The following is a 26,717-nucleotide window of genomic DNA, read 5'->3' as shown; positions in this document are numbered from 1 at the left end:
ATGAAACATACTAAGTATCTATATGTCATTAACTCCAAAATGCTGATGAAAGAAATCAAAGAAGACCATTGGTGAGACATACCATATTCAGGCACTGGAAGACTCAACATCCAAAAATATCATTTCTCTCAATATATAGAGTTATTGTCATTCCTATCAAAATCACAGTAGAGTTTTTTTGTAGATACAGACAAATTGATTCTATAATTTATATGAAAAGACAAAGGAACCAAAATAGCTAAATCAGTTTTGAAAAAGAAGATAAAATTAGAGAAATCACACTCCCTAAGTTAAGGATTTTACTATATAGCTACAATAATCAAGACAGTGTGGTATTGGCAATGCAGCAGACACATAGATCAGTGGAATAACTTAGACTGCCAAACAAGTACAGCTTACTGGTACAGCTAACTGGTGTTTAAGAGAAGTGTAGTCGTGGTTCAATGGAGAAAAGATAGTCTTTATAACAGATGGTATTGGAAAAACTGGGCATCCTTAGCAGGGAAAAAAAAACCTTGACTAAATATCGTATCTTACACAAAAACTAACTCAAAATAGATTACAAGCTTAAATGTAAAACATAAAACGATGAAACCTTTAGAAGACATAGAAAGTCTTTGTGACCTAGATTGAGTTAGTTGAAGAGCTCTTAGGCATGACACCAGAAACACAGTCAACAAAAGAAAACGGCTGATAAGTTGACCTTTATCAAAATTTAGACCTTTACTTCTACAAAAGACATTGCAAAGAGGATGAAAAAACAAGCCACAGACTAGGAGAAATAATAATTGCAAATCTCATTCACAAAGGATTTGTATTCACAATATGTAAAAAACTCTAAACTCAAAAAGAAAAAAAAAACAAACAGGAAGATTCAGAATGTAACTTGGTTCCTAATTTTTTATGAAGGTTAAACTTTGAATGCAGAAGAAATGTAAGAATTTCAAGTCTTTCGTAAGTATTCACCATTGCTTAAGTTATTCCCTTATCATAAATTGTACATAGCTGTGCTGTCAGTGAGTAATATTTAGGTTGACATAATTCCTATTAGCTGATAATAATCATTTCCACTCCAGTTGCTGAGTTATTTTCCCTTCACATATGGTAAGTCTCTCCCTTCCTCCCCATTGCCACTACTGGCTTTTCCTTAGAGTAACAGCATTAGGAATTCAAAAATATCACTTTCACAACTTTTTTTTCTATACAGAAATATTTTTTATCAAAGCTGTATGTGACAGATCTGTCACAGAATAGCAGTGAAATTGCTGGTCCAGGCAGGAATAGAAAGAGCAGAAACAAGTCGGCCTGCCTCGCATGCTTTCTCATCTCTCTTGCATACTGCCTGGACCATGGACACTTGTGCATAATGCTCTACCATCTGAAATGTGGAGCGAGGTAGCAGCAGCCGCCCCTTCTGTTCCTGCCCCAGACTGACTCAGCCCTAGTCCCAATGCCTGGAAAGAAACTCCATTTGTAAATGCCCTCTTCCAATCACCTTTCAAATCACCACCACTCTGAGAAATCTTCACTTTTGGTCCCATTTGTTCAGATTATTCCGATACAACTGAGACCCCTGTGACTTGTGTTCTCCTCGACCCCACCACTATTCTTTATGTCTGTTCTGTTTACATGAAAACATGTTAAACACTGACACTTCTATACACAGAATCTCCATTTGTAATCTCCGTTAAGTAAGACTGCTTTAAATAAAGACTGGAAGCAGACCTCAAGACCTATGAACAGATATAAACTGAATCTCTCCTTTAGACAATAGGCGTATGAGGGAACACAGGTAGATATGTGAATAATTGGTTTAACGTTGAAACAAATTTCTTCTGCCTTATATTTTATATATAATTTTGTGATATACTTTAAAGGTTATCTGTTTGCCCAAGATATTTGTTCTGATTATGGGCAATTCTGAGCTTGAACTGGGACATAAGCTTGTCTCTCCCAAATATAACAGCTGAAATAAGTGTATGTGCTAGCATATCACACACAGCCATCTCCTTACAGAATAAGAAATTTAGTAGCATATTCTTCAAAACAGTTGTGTTGTTGTAGTGTGTATTTTTTGTGTGTACATACTACTTCTTCAAAATGCACTGTGTAGTTTACACTAAAGCACATCTGAATTCAGAATAGCCACATTTCAGTTCCTTAGTAGCCAAACGTGAATAGTTGCTACTATATTGCATGTTAAAATGGTCATATCTAATTTTCTTTTGAAGCTTCAAGGTACTGTGTTCACTGCCATATTGTAAATATATTCTTATACAGTTGACCACTGAAAAGTACCAGTTTGAACTGTGCTGGTGCACTTATGTGGAATTTTTTCAATAAATACAGTCAGCTCTCCTTACCTGCGGATTCCGCATCCACTACCAAACGCAGATGGAAAATACAGTATTCGTGGGATGCAAACCCTTGTACATATTTCCTGTGGTATCGGACCCCAAAGGGCTGACTATGGACTTCAGTATGTGTGGATTTGGATATGGGTACTGGGGGCTGGTCCTGGAACCAATCTCCTGTATATACCTAGGGACAATTGTATTCAATTTTTACAATTTGAGAAATTAAAATGCATGGATTATATTTCCAATAAAACAAGCAAACTGATTTTAAGATAATATAATGTTTTTGATGATCTATTATAGCTCAGTTAAAATTATAATCTAGTACATTTTTACATGTAATTGCGTATAAGCTGCCACAATATTAATGATAACTCAGTGGTATTCAGTAGGTTCTTTTCATGTGACAAAACAAAATGGGAGAGAATAGGGATAATTATAGCTAGCTTAATGTTACATATGTGCACAGAATGAATACACGTTATTTTGTATGCAATCTCAGCTTTTCTCGATCTTACTTAGGTAATAATGATCTATCTTGTAGTCATAAAGACATTTTCCTGTATTTTATCATAAAAGTTTTAGAATTTTACTTTTCATATGTAGGCTTTTAATGTACCTAAACTTTATTTTTGTGTATTGCATCAAAAGAACCTAGTTTAATTCATTTCTCTTGGATAACCAGCTGTCCCCATGCTTAATGAGTAGTGTATTTTTCCTTACTGACTTGTAATGCCACGTTTGTGTGTATCCAGTTTCTCTGTGTGTGTGGTCCTATTTCTGTGCCTTCTATTTTGGTGCCTTACCTTGATTATCAGTCTCTGTACTGATTCCACATAGTATTAATCATTCTAGCTCTACATTAATGTTTGATGTCTGATAGGGAAATACCTTCCCATGTAATTGTGTCTTCAGAATTGTCTTGACTATTCTTGTCTCTTTGTCCCTTCACATGAATTTAGAATTAATTTTTCTTATTTGACCAAAAAAAATTCTGTTGGCTTCTTGATCGATTTGATTACATTTTATTTAAAGATTAATTTCTGAGGAACTATTTGTGATGTTGGATCTTCCATTCCATAACATCTATTCACATTGTCTTTACATTTCCCCTGGTAATGTTTTGCCATTATCTTCATAAAACTCCTACACAGCTTTTGCTAGATTATTTTTTAAAACTTAGAGATTTCATTGTTATTGAATGAGTTTTTTTTTCCTATTACTTTTCTAATGATTATTATTGAAATTTAAGGAGGCTATTGATTTTGGTATTGATGTGGTATATTCATCAATCTGACTTTATTCTTTTATTCTAATAATTGGCATATTCTCTTGGATTTCCCATATAGATAATTATTTCATTTGAAAATAAAAATGATCTCTTGCTATATAAGTATTGTATCTCTTCTTTCTTTTTTGGTCTTATTGCATTGGCCAGGACCTTCATTACAATGTTGAGTAGTCATGGTGTTATTTGGTATCATTGACTTGTTCATGACCATACATTCTTTTTATTCAGAAGAGTTTATTTTGTAATATGTAACAGAACCATGTATGACTTAATAGAATGTAAATATAGTGCAGTATTTTTTATTTTATTTATACTTCTAATCACAGATTGTAGCAATTTAGGAAGTATAAATTTTAAAAGCTTAAAAATCACCCAGAGATGATCACTGTTTGCATTTTGATATGTGGCAGAATTACAAATTAGGTTTTAAAGTCAGTCTAAAAATGGCAAAATTACTCTTTAAAATCCATTAAATCACTCACAAGTTAAAATATAGATATATGGATTTGTGTCATCTTCCCTATACATATACAGTAATATATATTGTAAGATAAAATGGAGAAGATTACATATGAAAACACAATTCTCTAGCCTTTTTACTATACCTCTACAGTTGGTGAAAAACAGATTATATATTGATCTCCTACAGCATGCCAAGCATGCAGTTGGATTCAGAACGTTGAATCTATGTGGATTAACTCCAGCATGTACGTGATTTTTATCTTACTAGCTTGAGAAGCTATGCTTGTGTGATGCAACTCTCTCATATAAAATGTACTGTATTTTATATAGCTATATTTTATAAATACCTATTATTGTGTATTTACTTGATAGCATTATTATTTAGCCCCGTAAGTGACATTTCACAAACAGTGCCCTGTATAATACAAAAACAGCAGTTGAAGAAATATAATAACAAGGGAGAGGACTGGGATTCTCAAATCCAAAGAAAATATATTATTCCAGGTCCTTTCAGGAAGTAGACATTCAATGTCAACTAAACAGAGTAGAATAACAGGTTCATACATGTCAGGTACATGTGGAAATTTAGCAAAAGATTTATGAACATGAACCCAAGCAGAGGAAACTATTAAAAATAACAGACATGTGATATGTAAAATTCACCAGATAAAATCCCTGGTTGTGTTAGCCACACTTTAAAAATTCTATTGTTCATAAGTCTTAGAAATTCCTTCCCTCCCCTTCTTCCCGTAGTGAACAGAGTTTGAATTATATTTCCATTCTTTACATACTACAGAGTTTGAAATAGAATTCTAAAGAGTGAAGGAGCAATCATGGACTTTCTGAAAGGCTTTTTCATTATGGCTAGGGTATTTAAGCAAACTTACTCAGATTTTGTTCCACAAAACATCTATTGGACTCATGGCCTTTCCCACTGTAGTTCGTCTCTCTACGTCTTCAACAGCTTGTTAGCAGAGTATCCTTATATAGAAGTGAGAGTTTATTAGTGGTATTTTCTACAAATTTTCATTATCATAGGTATTCTATTGTTTGGCAGTTTTAAAGCTACCATTATAATAAGAAGAGAGAATTTCATCTCATAGCATGTGAAGCTTAAATCTTCAATTGGGTCACTTGGGGTCACCCAAGGCCAACAGTGACCTGAAAAGGAAAAAAGTTTTCAGTTTTTTATACTAGAAGGGCTAATTGTGTTACAGCTGTTCTTTCTTTCAGCCCAAGTTTTAGTTAATTGTCTAAATGTTCTGTTCTCTGCTTAGCAAAGGATTTAATAGCTGATTTTGTATACGTTCCTGATTTAATCTTACTTTAATACACTTTCATTGATAGGATAAATGCCCCTTCTTAAGGTGTGCAATTCAGTTAACTCAGCATGTTGTCAAACTTTTCTCAAGATGATAAGATTGAATCTTAAATTTGGTTAGTTTTTTTTTTTTTTTCTTTTTATGAGATGGAGTCCTTCTGTCTCCCAGGCTGGAGTGCAATGGCGTGATCTTGGCTGACCGCAACCTCCACCTCCCAGGTTCAAGCGATTCTCCTGCCTCAGCCTCCCGAGTAGTTGGGAGTACAGGCACCCACCACCACACCCGGCTAATTTTTGTATTTTTAGTAGAGATGGGGTTTCACCATGTTGGTCAAGCTGGTGTTGAACTCCTGACCTCAAGCAGCCCACCTGCCTCGGTCTCCCAAAGTACTGGGATTACAGGCGTGAGCCACCATGCCCAGCCGATTAATTCTTATGTCTCATAGTTATTAAAGTACCTGGATTTCTTACCTTTTATGAGCTAATGAATATTTGTAGAAACCCTGGAGGAGGAGTTTGCAGTGAGCCAAGATCGCACCACTGCACTCCAGCCTGGGCAACAGAGTGAGACTCCATCTCTAAATAAATAAATAAACAAACAAACAAACTAATACATGCTTTTGAATATAGGTAAATTAAAACATGACAAAATATTTTCTACTCACCTATTTGACAGAAACTTTTCAGCAGTCACAGTGTTATATTCCATTAGGTTTCCCTTTCAGTTGGCCTCCCTCTACAAAAGATGCTCGCTTCCTTTTTTCATTCAGGTAACATGTGCTTTCTCCCCCACTGAGTCACATATCCTAGACACTGACTGGGGATAAATGGATTGCATTTGCCCAGAGATAAAGTGAACTTTATTGTGAATATCAATTAATTGCCTTTGACTATTTCTTGTTGTCAGCAGCATATGTTGCAAAACACTTCAATAATATTTAGTATTTCAAAGTGAAAGTTTTATATCAGCTTAGCTAAGCATTCTGCACTTACCGATAGTAGGCAGCATGGGTTTCAGAGCATCATTTTTTTAACGTTTAATTTTTAGAGGATTCCTAATAGACTTATTTGTGTTTCTTCTTAATTTGTTTTTCTTCTCCATGTAGAACTGGCTTTCCTAAGGTTTATACAGTAAGACAGACGTATCCCCACATTGAAGCTCTTTTCATTTGAGTCTAGGCTGATAATGAAATTGGGGAATTAAGGAAGAGAGTTAAAGACAGTCTGGAAGAGGAGAACTCACTGAATATAGAAATGACTAAAATGGACATGAGCTCTAAGGGCAGCCAAGGAGAAAAATCAGACTTTGAGTTAAATGATCCATAAGCTACCTCTCTTAATGAGAAGTAAGACAGTTGCTCACAGCACATTAACAACCTAGAATAACCCAAACCTCATCAAGTGGTAGTATATTGAGTAACACCACCAATTTTATAGCCTTTGAAGATAAATTAAAACCAGCCTCAAAAAATTGCATACTAGATATACAAATATTGGCATATTCAGAGAAGCAACATTTAATATGTACATTTTACACATTCTGTCACTTAAACATTTACCATGGGTTTTTTAAATAGGTTGAAATGTTCTGCAGTTAACTTTTGTATTAACCGCTTTGTTGAGATATAATTCATACACCATACAATTCACCCATTTACTGTATACAATTTAGTGGCTTTTAAAAGTGTATTCAGGCTAGGGGCAATGGCTCACGCCTGTAATCCCAGCACTTTGGGAGGCTGAGGCAGGCAGATCACTTGAGGTCAGGAGTTCAAGACCAGCCTGGCCAACATGGTGAAACCCCGTCTCTACTAAAAATGCAAAAATTAGCCGGGCATGGTGGCGCATGCCTGTAATCCCAGCTACTCAGGAGGCTGAGGCAGGAGAATCACTTGTACCTGGGAGGCAGAGATTGCAGTGAACCGAGATCACACCACTGTACTCCAGCCTGGGCAACAGAGCTGGACTTCAATTTAAAAAAAAGTGTATTCATATTGTTGTGCATCCATCATCACAAGCAATTTTAGGACATTTTATTACCCTAAAAAGAAGCCCCATTCACCTTAGCTGTTACTCTCCAATTCCCCTATGACTTCATCCACTGCCACCAGGCCTAGGAAACCACTAATCTTCTTTCTGTCTCTATAGCTTTCTGTCTCTGTAGCTTTCTGTCTCTATAGTTGGACCTGTTCTGAACATCTTGTATATGCATTTATACAATATGTGGTACTTTATGACTGGTTTATTTGACTTGGTATAATGTTTTCAAGATTTTTCTATGTCGTAGTGTGTAGCAGTATTCCTTTCTTTCTGTTGTCAACAGACCATTATATGGTTATACTACGTTACATTATTCATCCTTCAGTTGATGGACACATGGGTTTTTTGCACTTTTTGGCTATTATGAATACTGCTGTGAACATTCATATGCAAGTTTTTATGTAGACATGTTTTCATTTCTCTTGAGATATACCTAGGAGTAGAATATTCTTTAGAGATGGAACTCTGGTTTTTGTTGTTTGTTTGTTTGTTTGTTTGTTTGTTTTTGAGACGGAATCTCGCTCTGTCGCCAGGCTGGAGTGCAGTGGTGCGATCTCAGTTCACTGCAAGCTCCACCTCCTGGGTTCACGCCATTCTCCTGCCTCAGCCTCCCGAGTAGCTGGGACTACAGGCGCCCGCCACCACGCCCAGCTAATTGTTTTGTATTTTTAGTAGAGACGGGGTTTCACCATGTTAGCCAGATGGTCTCGATCTCCTGACCTCGTGATCCGCCCACCTCGGCCTCCCAAAGTGCTGGGATCACAGGCGTGAGCCACCGCCCCGGCCAGAACTCTGTTTTTAACTGAGGAACCACCAGACTGTATTTCAAAGCAGGTTTGCCATTTTATATTCCCATCTACATTATACAAGTAGTCTCGTTTTTCTATATCCTCACCAACCTCTGTTACCTGTCTTTTTTATTTTAGCCATCCTGGTGGGTGTGAAGTGTTATTTAATTGTGGTTTTGATTTGCAGTTGTCTAATGGCTAATGATGTTGAGCTTTCTTCATGTACTTGTTGGCCATTTGTATCTCTTCCTTGGAAAACTATTCAGATTCTTTGCTTTTTTAATAATTGGATTATTTGTCTTTTTGCTATTGAGTTGTAAAATTTCTTTAATACATTCTAGATACAAGTCCCCTATTAAATATGAGATTTCAAAAATTTTCTCCCTTTCTATGTGTTGTCATCTTACTTTCTTGACAGTATTTGAAGCACAAACTTGATGATGTCAAGTTTATTTTTGTTATTGTTATTTGTGCTTTTATCATGAGAGTTTCTTATATTTTTAATAGCTTAATTGGGGTTTAATTGGCAGAGTAAATTACTTATCTTTAAAGGTTGTAAGTTGATATGTTTTGGTATACAAATACATCTATAAAAATATCACCACAATCAAGATAATGAACATATCCATCACTCACAAAAGTTTCCTCTTAACCCTGTGTAATCAGCACTTCCCCATCCCACAGGAAACCACTGATCTGCTTTCTGTCACTGTAGATTAGATTGCATTTTCTAATATTTTATATTAATGGAATCACACAATATCTGTTCCTTTATGTCTGGGTTTTCTTACGCTGCATAATATATTGAGATTTATCCGTGGTTTTACATGTATCTTTAGCTCTTTGCTTATTATTCCTGAGGAATATTCCATTGTATGGATGCATCACAATTTGCTTATATCCATTTACATGTTGATGAGCAATTAGATCTATATCAGGTCTGAATGCTACAAATAGTCAGCTGTGAACATTCATGTGCAAATTATTGTCTGAACATATGCTTTCCTTTGTAAATACCAAGGAATGGAGTAGCTATGTCTTTTGAAACGTGCATGTTTAACTTTTTAAGAAGATGCCAGACATGCCAGTTTCTCCACATTTTCTCCAAAATTGGTATGGTTGGTCTTTTTAATTTTATCTGTTCTGTTTGTAGTAGATGTTCTTGTAGTTTTAATTTTAGTTTATTTAATAAATTAGGATATTTGTTTTCTTGTTATTGAATATTGAAAGTTTTTTATATATTCTGGGTACAAGTCCTTTGTTATTGGATATGTCATTTGCAAATATTTTCTTGCAGATCTCTAGCTTATCTTTTCATTTTCTGAACAATGTCTTTCAAAGGGGAGAAGTACCTAGTTTTGGGAAAGTACCGTATTTCAATTTTTTTTATAGATATGGTTTTAGTGTCGTAACTAAGAAATCATTACCTAACACAATGTTTTGCCCTAGAAATTGAAGAGGTCTGGATTTTACAATTTGGTCCGTGATCCATTATATCCGAGTTCCGAGTTCCTTTTTTGTAAATTGTCCCAGCACCATTTATTGAAAATACTTTCTTTTTCCACTCAATTGCCTTTGATCCATGATGAAAATCAGTTGATAGTATATGTTTGGGTATATTTCTTCATTCTCTTTTCTGTTCCCATGATCTGTTGTCCATCTTTGTGGCAGTACCACACTTGATTACTATTGTTTAAAATGAGTAGTCAATTCAGATAGTATATGCCCTCTTTCTTTTCCAGAGTTATTTTGGCTGTTCTAGTTTCTTTGTATTTCCTATAAATTTTAGGGTCAGTTTGTCAGTTTCTGCAAAAGAAATAAAAATAAAAAGTCTGCTGAGAATTTTATCGGGATTACAATGAAACTATAGGTCAATTTGGGGATAAATGACATCTTAACAATATTGCATCCTCTGACTATGAATGTAGTGCATATATAGCTTTTTTATTTCAGATGTTTAATTTTTTAACAGTGTTTCTAGTTTTCAATGTACAGGTCTTATGCATCTTTTGTCAGATTTATACCTAAGTAGTTTATATTTTTGATGCTATTATGCCTGGTACTTTTTATTTTTTTAAGTGTTTTTGTTTGTTTGTTTGTTTGCTTTTTAATAGAGACAAGGTCTTTCTATGTTGCCCAGGCTGGTCTCAAACTCCTGGGCTCAAGCAATCCTCCTGTCTTGGCCTCCCAAAGTGCTAGGATTACATGTAGGTGTGTGACCCACTGCACCCAGCCAGTATTTTTAATTTCAGTTTCCATTGTTCTTGACTATTGTATTTATATCTGCCACCTAGCCAAACTTAATAGTTCTAGTAATTTTTTCATAGATTTCATATGATTTTTCTAAGTACATGGCCATATAACTTGCAAATAAAGACAGTTTTACCTCTTTCTTTCCAATCCAGATGTCTTTTATTTTTCTTTCCTTTTACAATGGCTAGAACCTGTATATTCATTGCTGAGTGGAAGTGGTGAGAGCAGGCATTCTTGCCTTGTAAGAACAGGGACCTTAGGAGGACAGCATTCAGTCTTCCACCATTAGTATGATGTTCACTGTAGGTCTTCTGTAGATGCCCTTTACAGTGTTGAGAATTTTTCTTCTTTTCCTAGTTTGCTGAGAGTTTAGATCAGAAATGGGTTTTGGAGTTTGTCAGGTCCTTTTTCTGCCTTTTATTAGATGATTGTATTATTTTCCTTTTTTCGTTTGTTAAACTAATGAATTACACTGATTTATTTTTGAATATTAAAGGAACTTTGCATTCCTGCAATAAATTCAACTTGGTCATGATTTTAGTATTTATAATATTCCTACAGTGTTCACTTTGCAAGATGCTGTGTTCAGTGAAACATGCTCATATCAGAAATATGTCCTCTCTGTGTGATTGGCCTGGTAATCACAGAGCAGAGACATGGTTCAAAAAATGCACACGTTTCAATGAACACTGAACTATGCAAATCAAGATCTGACTGTATTATTGAATTTGATTGGCTAGAATTTTGTTTTAAAACATTGCATCTATCCTCATGAAGAATATTGGTCTGTAGTTTTCTTATGATGTCTTTCATTTGGGTGTTTAACACTGGTTTCACAGGATGAGTTGAGAAGTATGTGTTTCTCATCTATTTTCTAAAAAGAGTTTTTGTAGTACGTGTATTATTTCTTCTCTCAATATTTGGTAGAATTTATCAGTGAAGCCATTTCTGTCTGGAGTTTTCTTTTTTGGAGACTGTTACGCTGCAATTTCAATTTATCTCTTCTTGAGTAAGCTTTGGTGTTTTGTGACTTCCAGGGAATTCGTCCATTTCATCTAACTTATCGATTGTATTGGCACAATGTTTTTTATAACATTCCCTTATCATCCTTTTAAAATCCCTAAAATTTGTAGTGATGTTAACTCTGTCATTTCTGATATTGGTCCTTTTTACCTTTTCTGCTTTTTATTTTTTTAATGGCCATTCTGAGTGAAGGCTTATCAATTTTTTTGTTTTTTGCAAGAAACCAGCTTTTGTTTTCATTGATTTTTCTCTATTTTTTTCCTGTTTTCTATGTCACTGATTTTCTCCGCTATTATTTACTTTTTTCTCCTTAATTTACATTTTATTTGCTCTTCTATTTTTGGCTTTTAAGAAAGTAACTGAGGTCATTTGTTTGAGGCTTTTCTTCTTTTCTACTATAGGTGTTTAATGATATAAATAGTCCTTTAAATACTACTGTAGTGACATACAACAAATTTTGATGGCTTCATTTTTATGCAGCTCAAAGTACTTTCGAATTTTTCTTTGTACTCATGGTTTATTTAGTAGTGTTTTATTTTCAGTTTTAAAATATTTGGAAATTTTTGAAATAACTGTTATTGCTTTCCCATTTAATTCCGTTATGATCAGAGAAAATATTTTGTATGACTTAAATTATTTTATATTTATTGAGACTTGTTTCAGGATCCAGAATATGCTCTATCTTGATAAATATTTCATGTTACTTCAAAAGATTGTATATTCTGGTGTTGCTGGGTTGTGGTCAATAAACGTCTATCAAGTGAAATTGGTTATTATTGTTTGAGTCTTCTTTATCCTCGTTGATTTTATGTCTTTTTAATTTATCAGTTATTAAAAGAGACATATTGGAATCCGTGACTATAGTTGTGAACTTGTCTGTTTCTTCCACAGTTCTTCCAGTTTTTGTTTCATGTTATTTGAAGTTATGTTATTAGGCCTATAAACATTTAGGATGTTCTCTAAACATGCTAAATGACTATAAACATATAGTCAGTTCTCTAGAACTGACTCTTTTATATGAAATGACTCTCTTTGTTCTGGTGATATTCTTTGTTCTGAAGTGTACCTTCTCTCTTATTAATATTTTCACTCCAGCTTTCTTTTTATTTGCCTTAACTTGCTATATCTTTTTTTAACCTATGTAAATAGTTTTGTTGAGACATAATCACTTGCCATACAATTCACCCATTTAAAGTATACAGTTCAATGGTTTTTAGAATATGCATAGAGTTATGTAACCATCACCTTCAAGTTTAGAGCATTTTCATTAACCCCGAATGAAACTCTTACCCCTTAGCAGTCATTCCCGCTTTCCTCCAATTCCTTCAGCCCCAGCTAATTACTAGTCTACTTTCCATCACTATAGATTTTCCTATTCTGAACATTCCATATAAGTGGAATATATGTTGTCCTTTATGACTGGCTTCTTTCACTTAGCATGTTTTTAAGGTTCAGCCATGTCTTTGTATAATAGATTCCTTTTTTGGCCAAATAGAATTTTGTTACATAGATATACCACATTTTGTTTATCCGTTCATCAATTGATAGATATTTGGATAGTTTCTACCTTTTGACCCCTTTAAATACTACTACTATGAACATTTTTCCATATAGGTTTTTGTGTAGCCATGTTTTCATTTTCCTTGGAATATATCTAGGAATAAAATCCTGGGTCAAATTTTAACTCTATGTTTAATCTTTTGAGTAACTGCTAGACTGTTTTTCAAAGCTGCTGTACCATTTTACGTGTCTCCCAACAGTGTATGAGCTTCCAATTACTCCACATTTTCTTGAACACTAGTTATTATCTATCTTTTTCTAAAAATTATAGCTGTCTGGCTGGGTGCAGTGGCTCACACCTGTAATCCCAGTTCTTTGGGAGGCCGAGGTGGGCAGATACTTGAAGTCAGGAGTTCAAGACCAGCCTGGCCAACATGGTGAAACTCCATCTCTACTAAAAGTACAAAAATTAGCCGGGCATGGTGGCAGGTGCCTATAATTCCAGCTACTCCAGAGGCTGAGGCAGGAGAATGATTTGAACCCGGGAGGCAGAGGTTGCAGTGAGCCAAGATTGTGCCACTGTACTCAGGCTGGGCAACAGAGCGAGACTCCATTACAAAAAAACAAAAACAAACAGACAAAAAAATTATACCTCTTGTACTGGATGTGAAGTGTTGTCTCATTGTGGTTTTGATTTGGAGTTCTCTGATGGCTAATTTTGTTGAACATCTTTTCATGTGCATATTGGCCGTTCGTATATCCTCCTTGAAAAATTGTCTGTTCAGCTACTTAGTTCATTTTTTAAATTAGGTTGTCTTTTGTTATTAAATTGTGAGAGTTTCTTGTATATTCCATATACAAGTCTTTTTCAGATATAATTTGCAAACATGTTCTCCCATTTTGTGGGTTGTCTTTTTGCCTTCCTTGGGGTGATCTATCTTTTATCATTGCTTTTACATCTTACGTATTTGTATCTTTATATTGGAGGCAATATATAGTTGAGTCTTCATTTTTTAATCCAATCTCACAATGTATGGCTTGTAGTTTGTGTGTTTAGACCCTTTATATTTCATGTCAGTATTGATATTGTTAAAATCTACTTTCTTGTTTTTGTCCTCTTTCTAAAGGTTTTCATTTAAATTAAGTGAGTATTTTTATGATTCTATTTTATCTTTTTGTTGATTTATTCATTATAAATCTTATTTTAGTGAATATTGTAGGGTTTATACATCTTTAACTTATCCTAGTCTATCTTCAAACAGTATTATAGCACTTCACGTATAGTTTCAGAACCTTTATGATAGTATATTTATATTTCTCCTCTTCTGGTTTTGGTGCTATTTTTATCACACATTTTACATCTGCTACCTTATTAACACTATACTATGTTGATTTTTGTTTGTTTAGACAGTTGATTCTCCTTAAATAAATTTAAATAATAAGAAAAAGACTTTTCTGTTTGCCTACATGTTTGCCATTTTCAGTGTTCGCTGTTTTGTGTAGATCTAGAGTGTCATCTGGTGTCATTTTCCATCTGCCTGATAGACTTCCTTTAACATTTCTTATACTGCTATAAAGAAAACTATAGACGTAAATGACTACATAAATATTAAAAACTTTTTAGTGAAGGGTACCGTAAACAAAATTTTAAAAAAATAAAAGGCTGGGAAGTATTTACAACATTTCAGATAATAATAACAGCAGTACATAATAATAATAATAATAATAATAATAACAGCAGTTATTACATGTGTACTGTGCTATACCAGGCACTATACTGAACACTTTACAATGTATTTTCTCATTCAATCCTTAGAACAGCCATTTGAAGGTAATGTACTATTATGACTTCCATCTTACAAACAAGGATATGAGACTAACAGATAAGTGGCTAAAGTCTCTAACAATAAGAGATCTAAAAATCAATGAGAATATAATTTTAATTGGCAGTTCTGCAGAAAAATGTGAATGGCTTATAAACATAAATGTAATACTCAGCTGCTGTCATCATCAGAAGAATGAAATTATTTTTAAGCTCTTCAACTGTCAAGAGTAAGAAGCAATGTTACTAATACTGGCAAGATATGAAAAGACACTCATACATTGTTGGAAATATAAGTTGGTATAGCTTTTCAGAGACCATTTAGCTTTAACTGTTGACATTTAAAATATCCATATCCTTTGACCAGATGACTGTCATCTGGAATTTCTCGTACAAGTTCCCAAAGAAAAATTTTCTCTCTCTCTCTCTGTGTGTGTGTGTGTGTGTGTGTGTGTGTGTGTGTAATAGAGAACAGTTGGCGATAACCTGACCATCAATAGCATAGTGTTAAAATGAATGATGGCTTAGCCATATAATGGAATAACCATTGGAAAAACATGAGACTGTGTAGAAACAGGCAATTTGATAGGCTACTAATGGGAGACTTAAATTGGTACACCTTCTCATGGGGGAAGTTTTCAGTATAGGGATCAAAAGTCTTCAGTCAGACTATATCCCATTCCCCTTTGTGTATTCTATATAATGTAGTGGAAAAAAAATATTATAGAAAAATATATGTATCAGAACCCAATTAGGTTTTTTTTTTTAAGGATATATGTATTTACATATTTATATGTGCCTAGAAGAAAGCTTAGAAAGATGCATACCAAATTATTAACATTGATTATTCCTGGAAAGGAAGGATTTTGACTTTTTAAATCTCTCTGTTGAATGTTATGATCGCTTTTGTAATCATTTTGAATAAAAAAATTTTTAAGATATATTAGTTATAATTGCCAAGAACACATAGAGAAATTGACTAAAAAAGAAGCAAGACTCTGTCCCCAGTGGTTTCTAAACCAAATGGGTCAAGGTTCTTCCTCCTTTGGCTTAAATCAAATTTTATTTTTAAAGGCAAGATGCTGGGTTCTACTTGTAGAGCTCTGTAGAATTTTAAAGAACTGAACTATTACGAACCTCATGTTTCACAATACAGGACCAAAGTAGCTAGGGAGCTCTAAGACATTTATAATCTTTACCAACTGATATCAAAAATTAAGAATGACATTTTATTTATTCATTTATGTATGTATGTATGTGTGTATGTATGTATGTATGTATTCATTCATTCATTCATTCAGGTAAAGTAGTAAGTAGAGTACCTTAACATCCAAGAAAGTAAAATAGCCACCTCTGTAGCAGCTCGTTAAGGACTGGTAACATATAGAGGTCAGTGTTCCAGAGCTTTAAAAAAAAGTATTGATACAGTTGAAGACTCCTCCACTAGAGATAAGATGGAGCACTGTATCCATATTACCAATGACAGTCACCCAGGAAATGCAAACAGCCACATCACCCTCCCTCCTGGGGTAGATCCATCATACTTGTCATGAAGATCAACTGCATTGTCACTGGAGACTTGGATCCAGCCATCCTCCTGCACATGGTAGAGGTTAGCAGCACCTCCTGAGTAGGCATCTATGCAGGTGGCTTGGTAGATGGCTTGGTAGCTTACCTCATGGGCCAGATCACAGGCCTGCTCTATTTCCAGGTTATAGGAATAGCCCTGATTCATAACCCCATAAGCATACACAGAGCCAGAACCTACAGAGAAGGTGTTCCCCGAGATCTGATTCCCATCAGTGTCCATGTGTCAGAGGCCAGGGCCTCTCCTATCCCAGCCACAGATCATGTTGCCCATGGACAGCCCCATGCCTTTGTACTGATACAATATGTTGGCAAGCAGCTTGGAGGCAGCTATTACAGGGATGCATTGCTTATTTCAAAGCTCATACATTTGACTTTGCCGAGCCAACAGCCATTCTCAGAAGCTACAGTTCCCTGTGGCCCTAGCCATGATGGCTTCGGGTAGGGGTTGATCTCTGTCACCTTCTTTACCTTCTGGAGGCAATGTAAGCACCCACTGTAGCCCTATAGTCTGCTGCAACTATGACTCCATGCCAGAACTTGAAGACCAGGGTGGTGATTCCATGAAGCATTTTGATTCCCCGCTCCTCTGAGACTCCCCAGCTGGGCATGGCCAGGCTCAGCCCATCAGTGGGACTCCCTGGACCCAGATCCAGCAGATCTGTATAAACAGTGAGTCCAGAAAACCTGCACTGGTTCACAGCAGCCTCTCCAACTAGCTGACGAGTTCCATGTCTAGTGTGGGCAAAAGAAGGAATAACATTTTAAATTGCATGACTACAAAAGGGTTTTTGTTGTAAGTTGTATATTTGAAATTGTGACCAGACTTATAATAATGAAATATGCGCAGTAGTTTTGCAAAGGGAAATAAGGATGCATGCTCACTCAAATGTTGACCATATGATGCATAGATTATAGAATATTGTAGAAAGTCCGCTTTTATCACATGTTCTCATGTTTTAATACAATCTTCTAATAACAGAGTGTGCTACATCTCTGCGAAATATCTAGAAAAATTCTTTAGCTAAAAGGGTAGGATGGGTAAGTTACCAGGAAAAATTTTTATAAATTAGAATTTTAAAATTCATTGTTAGACAGGAGACAAAGAAGAAATCATTTATTCTTTCTAGTGGACAAATACTGTTCTATAATAGGTTGTGAACAAAGTCACCTGAGAGTTTTCCAAGTAAATGTTATGGTCTGAAAGATTTTTTTCATTTGTTAAAGAATTGTTCTGCTAAACTATTTGTTTTGGAATTTTTCATCTGGAAAAATAGTTTGAAGCCAATCATATATTTACTAGACATCATGCAAATTTAATATTTGGTACATTGGTTTCTATTCTGTGTTAAACACTTAGAAATTTTGCTTTCTTATAATCTAACTCACTCAGAGCCACAGTAATATTTTTATATGAACAAAAGAAATCTCTATTTACTGATTTATTTAAAGTAATTATTAGAGGGCAGACATGGTGTCTCACACCTATTATCCCAGCACTTTGGGAAGCCAAGGCAGGAAGATCACTTGAGCTCAGGAGTTTGAGACTAGCCTAAGCAACATGGCAAAACCCCGTCTCTACAAGAAATACAAAAATTAACTGGGCATGATGGCACACACCTGTAGTCCAGCTACTCCAGAGGCTAAGGTGGCAGGGTCACTTGAGCCCAGGAGGCAGAGAGGTTGCAGTGAGGTGAGATTGCACCACTGCACTCCAGCTGGGTGACAGAGTGAGACTGTCTCAAGAAAAAATGAAAAGTAATTATTATTAGAGAAAAATTAAACAATAATAAAATTTAAGCCCTATCATCTATTATTTTCTATATGCATAGAGAAAAGTGAAAGAATATACATATTTTGGGAAAATGCCTAGGAGCTATTACATAAAATAACACTTTACAAAGTTACTTCTATATCTAAAGAAAATATTTTTACATGTCATTGTATTGCATTCTATAGTAAAAACGAAGATAATATAAACAGTTTCATTGAGTACTAACTGGATGCCAGGAGTTGTTCTAAGTAACTTTCCTTGCAGTGTTTGATTTCATGTTAACAACCTATGCTGTAAGTACTCTTATTATACAGCTTACAAATGAGGATCTGAGTCTTAGAGGTTAAATAACTCACTCAAGGCCACAGAGCTGCTAAATAACAGAGCCAGGATTTGAATCTAGGTAATCTAGCTCCAGAATCTAAGCTCATAAATACTTTGCCTCTAGAGTGGGATTCAAGAGGGAAGACTTCATGGCTATGCAACGTATGATGCTTCTGTTATCTGAGAGATGCTTGGCAATATCTGCCCTACCACCTATGAGAGCAGCTGAAATTCTGTTGTAATAGACTCATTGCTTTGAATTTATGAGACTTTCTAGTTAAAATGCAGATATTCATTGAAAAGTAATACACATCTAAACAGATAATGACAGTGTGCAGGAACTGAGGGTCAATGACTATAGAGTAGTAAATGAGGAAGAAGGGATGGACTTGGAAACTCCATAGAAAAGGAAAGAAGCCAGCAACCAACTAGCCTACAGAATCAGAGGATTTTTGCCAAAGGTTGAAAAGGGATAGCCAACAATTTTTTAATGACAGTACTATAAACAAAAAATGTGGAGATTTTTTCGTATAATTTCACTGTGTACCGTTTACCGTCTCCTTTTAATCTAGGAAATACTACAGAGCCGATGCCACAGTGTCGATGTTTATATTAACGAAATGCCTTTCCTTTGGCGCACAGCAACCAGCAGGCCTTTTTACTGGAGAACGTCCCTTGTAATAATGCAAGCTGTGAAGAGGCGCGTCGAATGTTTAAAGTCTACTGGGAGCTGACAGACCTAAATCAAATTAAGGATGCCATGGTTGCCACCTTCTTTGACATTTACGAAGATGTGAGTTCAGAGCTGCGCTGTGTGTTTGAAGTTTAATTGCCATTCACCTTGTCACACTTTAGCTTCATTCCATTTGACCAGAAAATGTGGACAACATAACAAAAAGCAAATGAGTTAATTAAGGAAAGCCCCTTTTAATGTTAAATGACAGATGAAACAAATCTATTGACAACATTGGCTGATCAGTACAGTCAAATATTAAAACTCTTTTACCTCATTTTGGGCATATTTGGATTAAACCACTAAAGCATCATGCTCTAAGACTGGCAGATCTGAATGTTCAACAGTAGACAAAATTACAGCCAACAGGCGGGGCGCGGTGGTTCATGCCTGTAATCCCAGCACTTTGGGAGGCCGAGGCGGGCGGATCATGAGGTCAGGAGATCGATACTATCCTAGCTAACACAGAGAAACCCCGTCTCTACTAAAAATACAAAAATTAGGCGGGCGTGGCGGCGTGTGCCTGTAGTCCCAGCAGCTGGGGAGGCTGAGGCAGGAGAATGGCGTGAACCCAGGAGGTGGAGCTTGCAGTGAGCCGAGATTGCACCACTGCGCTCCAGCCTGGGCAACAGAGCGAGACTCTGTCTCAAAAACACAAAAAAAAAAATTACAGCCAACAAATAACAGACCCTTGAATCTGCACAAGATCACAGAAGAATGAGTTTAGTGCTCACTTTTATCTTTGTGAACCAGAGTAGCGTCTATTTCCACAGATTCTTGTGACTCTGACTTTGGTTGCCAGGTGACCTTGTGAAAGGCTTTAAGGTTCCAGTTTTCCCCTTTCTAAGGTGAAATGCCAGTTTACTGCTCTGAAAAATAATAAATTCTGAAAAAAGCAATGTTAAATTCCTTTTACAGAATTAATGTATACAGAATTAATGTATCACAGTATATCCTTGTAAGATAATTTTAAAAAGTTAAGTGCCCAATAGGACATTTATGTCCCCATTTACCCCGTTTTTTATTTTATTTTGTTTTTTATAAGAGACTTATTCTCAATTATATGAATTATTCAGGTCCTTGTTTTCCCGTTTCTCGTGCAATCAAATCTTGTGTTATTTCACTTTTCATTAGCAGATTCTAACCATAAAAGTAATTGACAGAAATATCACAAGGGGACAAAGCAAGAGAATTGACTACAAATCCATTTTTAATTTCTGTACATCAAAAATATAATGAATGAAATTTAAAATTGTTTTAAAACTGGGAAATAAATTTTCTATGGAAGAGTCAAATAGTTAATATTCATAATATAAAAGGGCTTATACAAACTGATATCATCAAAAATACTCTGCAAAAATAGAACATAGTTTACTACAAAAACCCAAGTTGCTGACATATTTAAAAATATGATAAATGATCAACTTCATGAAAAGAATCAGAGGAATATCAATTTAAATAAGCATACATTTCTTTCCTTCGACAAAATTAGCAAAGCTCCCTCCTTTTTGAAAGCAAATGATAAAATGCTGTGGTGGCAAGGGCAGATGAAAAGGTACTCCCCCTGATGGTTGGAAAGGGTCTGGCAAGTCCACATCATGGGCCTTTGAAACTTCATGCAAATTTGACTGGAAGGAAACATACCAAAATGCTAATCATTATCTCCAGAGACTAAAATTACAGATGTTTTTTATTTTATTTATATTTTACTATTGAAACTTGTGTGTATATGCTACATATTTTTAATAGCGATTTTATTTTAAACATGAGGATGAATAAATAAGGCTACATTTACTTTATAAACAATATGCCATGCATTTTAATGGTCATTTTTTTTTAGTTGGTCTAATAGTTTGTTCTGACCATTTTTGTTTGTTTTTTTCCAGGGAATCTTGGACATTATAGTGCTAAGTAAAGGATATACAAAGAATGATTTTGCCATCCATACACTAAAAAATAACTTTGAAGCAGATGCTTATTTTGTTAAAGTTATTGGTGAGTAAAGTACTAACATTTAATTTTGTTCTCTTTCTCTTCCCCTCTCTCCACATATTCCAAAGAGCAAGGACATGTTCCGATGTACAACCCTCTAGATCAGATCAACCAGTACAGCACCATCCTGTCTATATACATAGACCCCATTCAGATTTCACCAGCTGTCCCAACAATATTCTTTTTTCTTTCTGGCCCAGGATTCTGTCCAGAAATATCTATTGCATTTAATTGTCCCATATTTTCAGACTTCTTCAATCTGGACCAGTTCCTCAGTCTTTTCTTATTTTTCATGTCCTTATCAGTTTTAAAGAATCCAGGCTTTGCATTCTGTGAGATAGCACTGTTTCCTCATTACCCAACTTAGGTCATGAATTATTTGCAGAAATTCCACTGCAAGGAGTTGCAGAATTGATGCTGTGCATTTCTCAGTGCTTCATATCAGGAAGCACATGATATTGACCTGTCCTACCACCATGACGTTAACCTTGCTCACCTGCTCACCTTGATGATCACCAAGTTTCTCTACCCTAAACTCACTGTTTTCCCCTTTGTAATTCATTAGTGTTTTGGGGGGCAATATTCTGATATTACATTAATAGCCTTTTCTTTATGAAACTTTTGCCTAGCACCCTTAGAGTACATTGACAACTGCCTAAATCAACCTTTTACATTTGTCAAATAGTGATTCTCTGTTTCCATCAATTGACATTCTACTGTTCATCTTGTACACCCGTTGTCCCAAGCCTGGAATCAGACATTTCTCCAAGGAATCAGACATTTCTCTCTTTTAGAAGAGAACAGTATTTCAAAACCACATTCCGAAATGGTTGCCCAGTGTGCTCGTTGCTACTGGGTTGTCATTTCTTCCAGGCTCTCTCAGTGGACACAGCTAGGAGAATACAGGTGTGGATTCACATATGTACACACAAGTGTACACATTTGTAACTATTTTTACATCTATTTACATTTGTATAAGCTAACTATAAAACCATGAATTCATTGCAGTAATTTCATTTTTCATCCAAATGGAGCACTTCAGGGTTCCTTCTCATTTCATCTGTTTTTGTAGATATCTCTTCCAGCAGTGAGAAATGTGACTTCTGTTTTCCTCATTGTGTTACTTATTTGTTCATTGTAACCAGTTTCCACCCATGCTAGTAGTATCCTCCACCTGACCCCCATGTTTGTCATAAAGACCCTGTACATGTTTTGTTAAGTGTATGCCTAAGTATTTTATTTTCTTTAAGATGGCTGTAGAGGATATTGTATTTTTAAGTTTTGCTTCCACATATTTTAGTGTATGGAAATGAAATTTATTTTTGTGTGTTGATCTTGTATACAGTGACCTTGCTTGACTCACTAACTGGTTCTAGGAGGGTTTTTTGAAGATTCCTTGGGATTTTCTACATAGACAACTTTGTCTTCTGCAAAGAGAGATAATTTTCTTTCTAATCCCTATGTCTTTTATTTTTCTTGTGCTGGCTAGAATTTTCATTTACTATGTTGAATAAGTGGTGAGAGTGGACATACTTGTCTTGTTTCCAGTGTTAAGGGGAAAACATTTTGGCTTTCACCATTAAGTGCTATATTAGCTATAGAGTTTTTTGGTAGGTGCTTTGTATCATATTAAAGAGGTTCTCCCTATTCCTACTTTGCTGAGAGTTCTGTCCTGAACTGGTGTTAGAGGTGACTGTTTTTGCATTACTATTGTGATAGCCAACACCAAGAGACACATATTGATTTGTTTGACAAAAAAAGGCACATGTACTTTATAGAAATATTTATTACAGTTTTGAAACAAGCATAAATAGCTGAACACAGAAAAGCAACAGAATAACGTATTAGTGTTGAGATTTATTTTGAGAGATGAAACTGATATAACATGCATCCTTCCTTTCTAAACAGCAAATTCAGTCTTATTTGAGCTAAGAGTTTCACCTATCTTCATTATTACTGCAGCCATAAAATACTGATACATGAGTCTAATCATTTCTATACTTTTTATTATCCGTGTCCTCTCTTTTGCCATTTTCAAGAAAGTATTATTTGGCTATTTTAAAGCTAAAAAAATTTAAACATACTGTTTATTTGGTATGATGTTAATTTTGGAGTTGAAGTACATTTCTTATCTCTGTCCTTCTTCAACTGGACACCTCTAGATAAGAAGGCAAGAAATTCTTAAAACTTTTGCTAACCTAATTGTGTATATAATTAGAATAACCGAGTTAAGTTAATTGAAACAAAGAGATATTGGAGTAAGAGTTTGGGATTTGATTCCTTAGGGGTAAACTACTAAATCCAGGACAGTCATTTGACTGCTGCAGATTTGGGTTCCCAGGGGAACCAAACAGAAGTCACATAATTTCTAGGATGAAAACATCTCAAAAAAAAATCAGTCCTCCCAGCACTTTGGGAGGCTGAGGCAGGCAGAGCACTTGAAGTCAGGAGTTGAAGACCAGACCAGCCAACATGGTGAAATCCCTATCTCTATAAAAAATACGAAATTTAGTTGGGCATGGTGACGCGTGACTGTAGTCCTACCTACTCAGGAGGCTGAGGCTGGAGCCTGGGAGGCGGAGGTTGCAGTAAGTCAAGGTGGCATCACTGCACTCCAGCCTGGGCTATAGAGCAAGGCTCTGTCTCAAAAAAAAATAAAAAAATAAAATAAAATAAAATCAGTTATTTTACCTTTGCTCACGAGCATCATTCTTCTTGGTGAAAAGCAGCGTATTTTTAGTCTTCATTTATTTTAATATCACATTTAATCTCTCCTTCTCCGTCCATTTCAGAATACTTGGCAAGCACTCTGAAATCTAGGCTTATTTATTTGTGTCATTCACATTAACATCTCTCTTACTCCTAGTATGCTTTAATGATCTAAGCAACTTAAGAGCAGCCTCTGTCTTATTTGTCTTTGATTGCTGGGTGCCTAACACAGGGCCTGGTACATAGGAGACATTCAATAAATTTATGTCAAATAAATGTCCAGCTATCTTTTGAGGCATGGATTGGCTATCTTGATTAACAGTGTTCCCTTCTTCTCTAGTACCTAAGCAACACTTGATGCCTCTGACTCATCTGTGTCTCTAAGAAGCATTCTACCAAAATAGGTGAAACTCCAATTCAAAGTCAGATTTCCACCTTGACCTGTTTGTTGATATTAGGGACACAACTAAGTCAGTCGTTCATTTCTTGAAAAGATTGAAATGCCTTTCCTGGTTTAACTTCTCAAGTCTACCCATCTTTTGCAGATTCTGTGTGACTAGAAACTCTAATTTACATAATTTCTCCGGCTTACACCAAAAATGCACAGAAAGAGTAACACTCGATGAGTAACAGTGAGTTTTTCCTCTCATTATTTTAATGGGCTCCTGTAAAACTAACCGTTTTGCTCCAACTTATCATAAGTGTGATTTGCTTCAAAAATATACATTAAATTTAAATTAATAATTCTCTTTCAAAATATTGTTTTCTTTCTGTTTAATGAGATAACTGTGGGATTTTTCCTTCTTTCATTTGAATTTTGCCAGTGTACTTCAGTAAACTTTTTTGAGACAGAATCTCACTCTGTTGCCCAGACTGGAGTGCAGTGGCACGATCTTGGCTCACTGCACCCTCTGCCTCCCAGGTTGAAGCGATTCTCATGCCTCAGCTTCCCGAGTAGCTGGGATTACAGACATGTGCTGCCATGCCTCGCTAATTTTTTGTATTTTTAGTAGAGACAAGTTTTTGCCATGTTGGCCAGGCTGGAGCCAATGTACTTTAAAGGAACTATTTTCTCAAGTCTGAAGCTTAAAAAAAAAAAACATAGATTTATTACTTAGTTCATCTGAATGTGGTATGTGCATGTGCATACCTGGACAGATTAAAGATTAATTCTTTCTAGGACAGATGTTACGCAGTAAGTACTAAGGAAAATTTCAAGTGCAAGAGATATTAATCTGTATATTGTTAGAACAAATCAAGTTCTCCCTGTGCTCAGCAAGTTCTTTTATTCAAGCCTTGAAACTACTTTTATACTAAAACTTCTGTTTTGTACTCTTACAATAGAATGTGATTGAACTGTCTATACTTGTGAGTTTTGCTGACTAGCATGAGGGCCTGCGACTCCACTGCTTTCCATGCTCAAGTCTGCAAGTTCTTCCCTCGCACAGAGGTCCCCAGCCAGGTAGAACGGATGGGAATCAGAGCATAGGGTTTTTGTAACATTGATAAGATATTCCAATTCCCAGTTGTAATAATAACAATAATATGCTAAAGAAAGTAGGCAGTTCTCAGGGTGAGGCAAAAGAAGGTCTGACTTTTTTAATACTGATCATTTAGAAATTATCCACGTGGGAAAATGTATGCATATAATTTAGGGTCTCAAGTTCTTCCTTGGCATTTATTAATTTACATTTTTTTAAATTACAAAAACAAGATCTTAGAGATGGGGAAAATCTCAAAAGGCATCTTGCCCAAGTCTAACCTAATGCAGTATCTTAGCTTCTGCTTGAATGCTTTGTACTAAAGGAGACCTCACCTCCTCATAATGCAACACAGACTTCTTTTATGAATCAGTTTAGTTGTTCGAAAACTCAAGTCAAAATGTGCATATTTAGTTAGTTCTGTCCATTGATACTCATGTCTGGTGTATAGTAGGCCCTTTATAGGTATCTGTTGAATTTTTAAAAAATTGTTCCAATAAAATTACTCTAGTTTTTATTGTTAAAACACACCGTAACGCAGGAGTACCAAACCCCAGGCCGCAGACCAGTACTAGTCTGAGACCTATTAGGAACCAGGCCGCACAACAGGAGGTGAACGGCCAGAAGGCGAGCAAAACTTCCCCTGTATTTACAGCCGCACCCCATCACTGGCATTACCGCCTGAGCTCTGCCTCCTGTCAGATCAGCAGTAGCATTAGATTCTCACAGGAGCACGACGCCTATTGTGAACTGCACATGTGAGGGATCTAGGTTGTGTGCTCCTTATGAGAATCTAACTAATGCCTGATAATCTGAGGTGGAACAATCCTGAAACCATCACCCATCTAACCCCCATCCGTGAAAAAATTGTCCTTCTTCTGCAAAACCCATCCGTGGTGCCAGAAAGGTTGGGGACCACTGCTCTAACTTATAATCATAATAACAGAATACTCAGAACACATCATGGTCCTGCTCAGGAAAATGTAGCCTTTACATCATTAAATAGTGAGACAGTAAACTACCTGACAGTGAAATGACATGTCTGAGTCCTTCTTTAAAGTAATCCAGGGATGTGGAAGCTGGGTATACATGAAACGAGGTTGGCCATGTGTTGTTGACAGTTTTTGAAATTGTGAGAAATGTGTGTGAGGTTCATTCTGCTATTCTTTTCAGTGTTATATATGTTTATACTTTTGTTTGAAATGTTCTGTGGTAAAAAGTTAAAACAGAAAACCGAAGGGAGTGTTGAGAATCTCTAAT

The 26,717-nt window shown here is 35.7% G+C and overlaps 1 protein-coding gene and 1 pseudogene across 1 annotated transcript in view; one reads left to right on the top strand and one right to left on the bottom strand.

Moving 5' to 3' along the window:
* ITFG1 (integrin alpha FG-GAP repeat containing 1) overlaps positions 1–26,717 on the top strand; it is a 300,100-nt gene that overhangs the window by 185,222 nt on the left and 88,161 nt on the right. Inside the window, exons 11-12 of the mRNA XM_054452904.2 lie at positions 19,185–19,335; positions 21,162–21,270. Of these exons, the coding sequence (XP_054308879.2) occupies positions 19,185–19,335; positions 21,162–21,270 (260 nt within the window). The remainder of the gene's footprint in view (positions 1–19,184; positions 19,336–21,161; positions 21,271–26,717) is intronic.
* Positions 16,344–17,070, bottom strand: LOC129016017 (proteasome subunit beta type-5-like; annotated as a pseudogene).

Source organism: Pongo pygmaeus, chromosome 18, assembly GCF_028885625.2.
Source record: "Pongo pygmaeus isolate AG05252 chromosome 18, NHGRI_mPonPyg2-v2.0_pri, whole genome shotgun sequence".
Taxonomy (NCBI): domain Eukaryota; kingdom Metazoa; phylum Chordata; class Mammalia; order Primates; family Hominidae; genus Pongo; species Pongo pygmaeus.
This window is presented reverse-complemented; position numbering and strand designations above follow the sequence as displayed.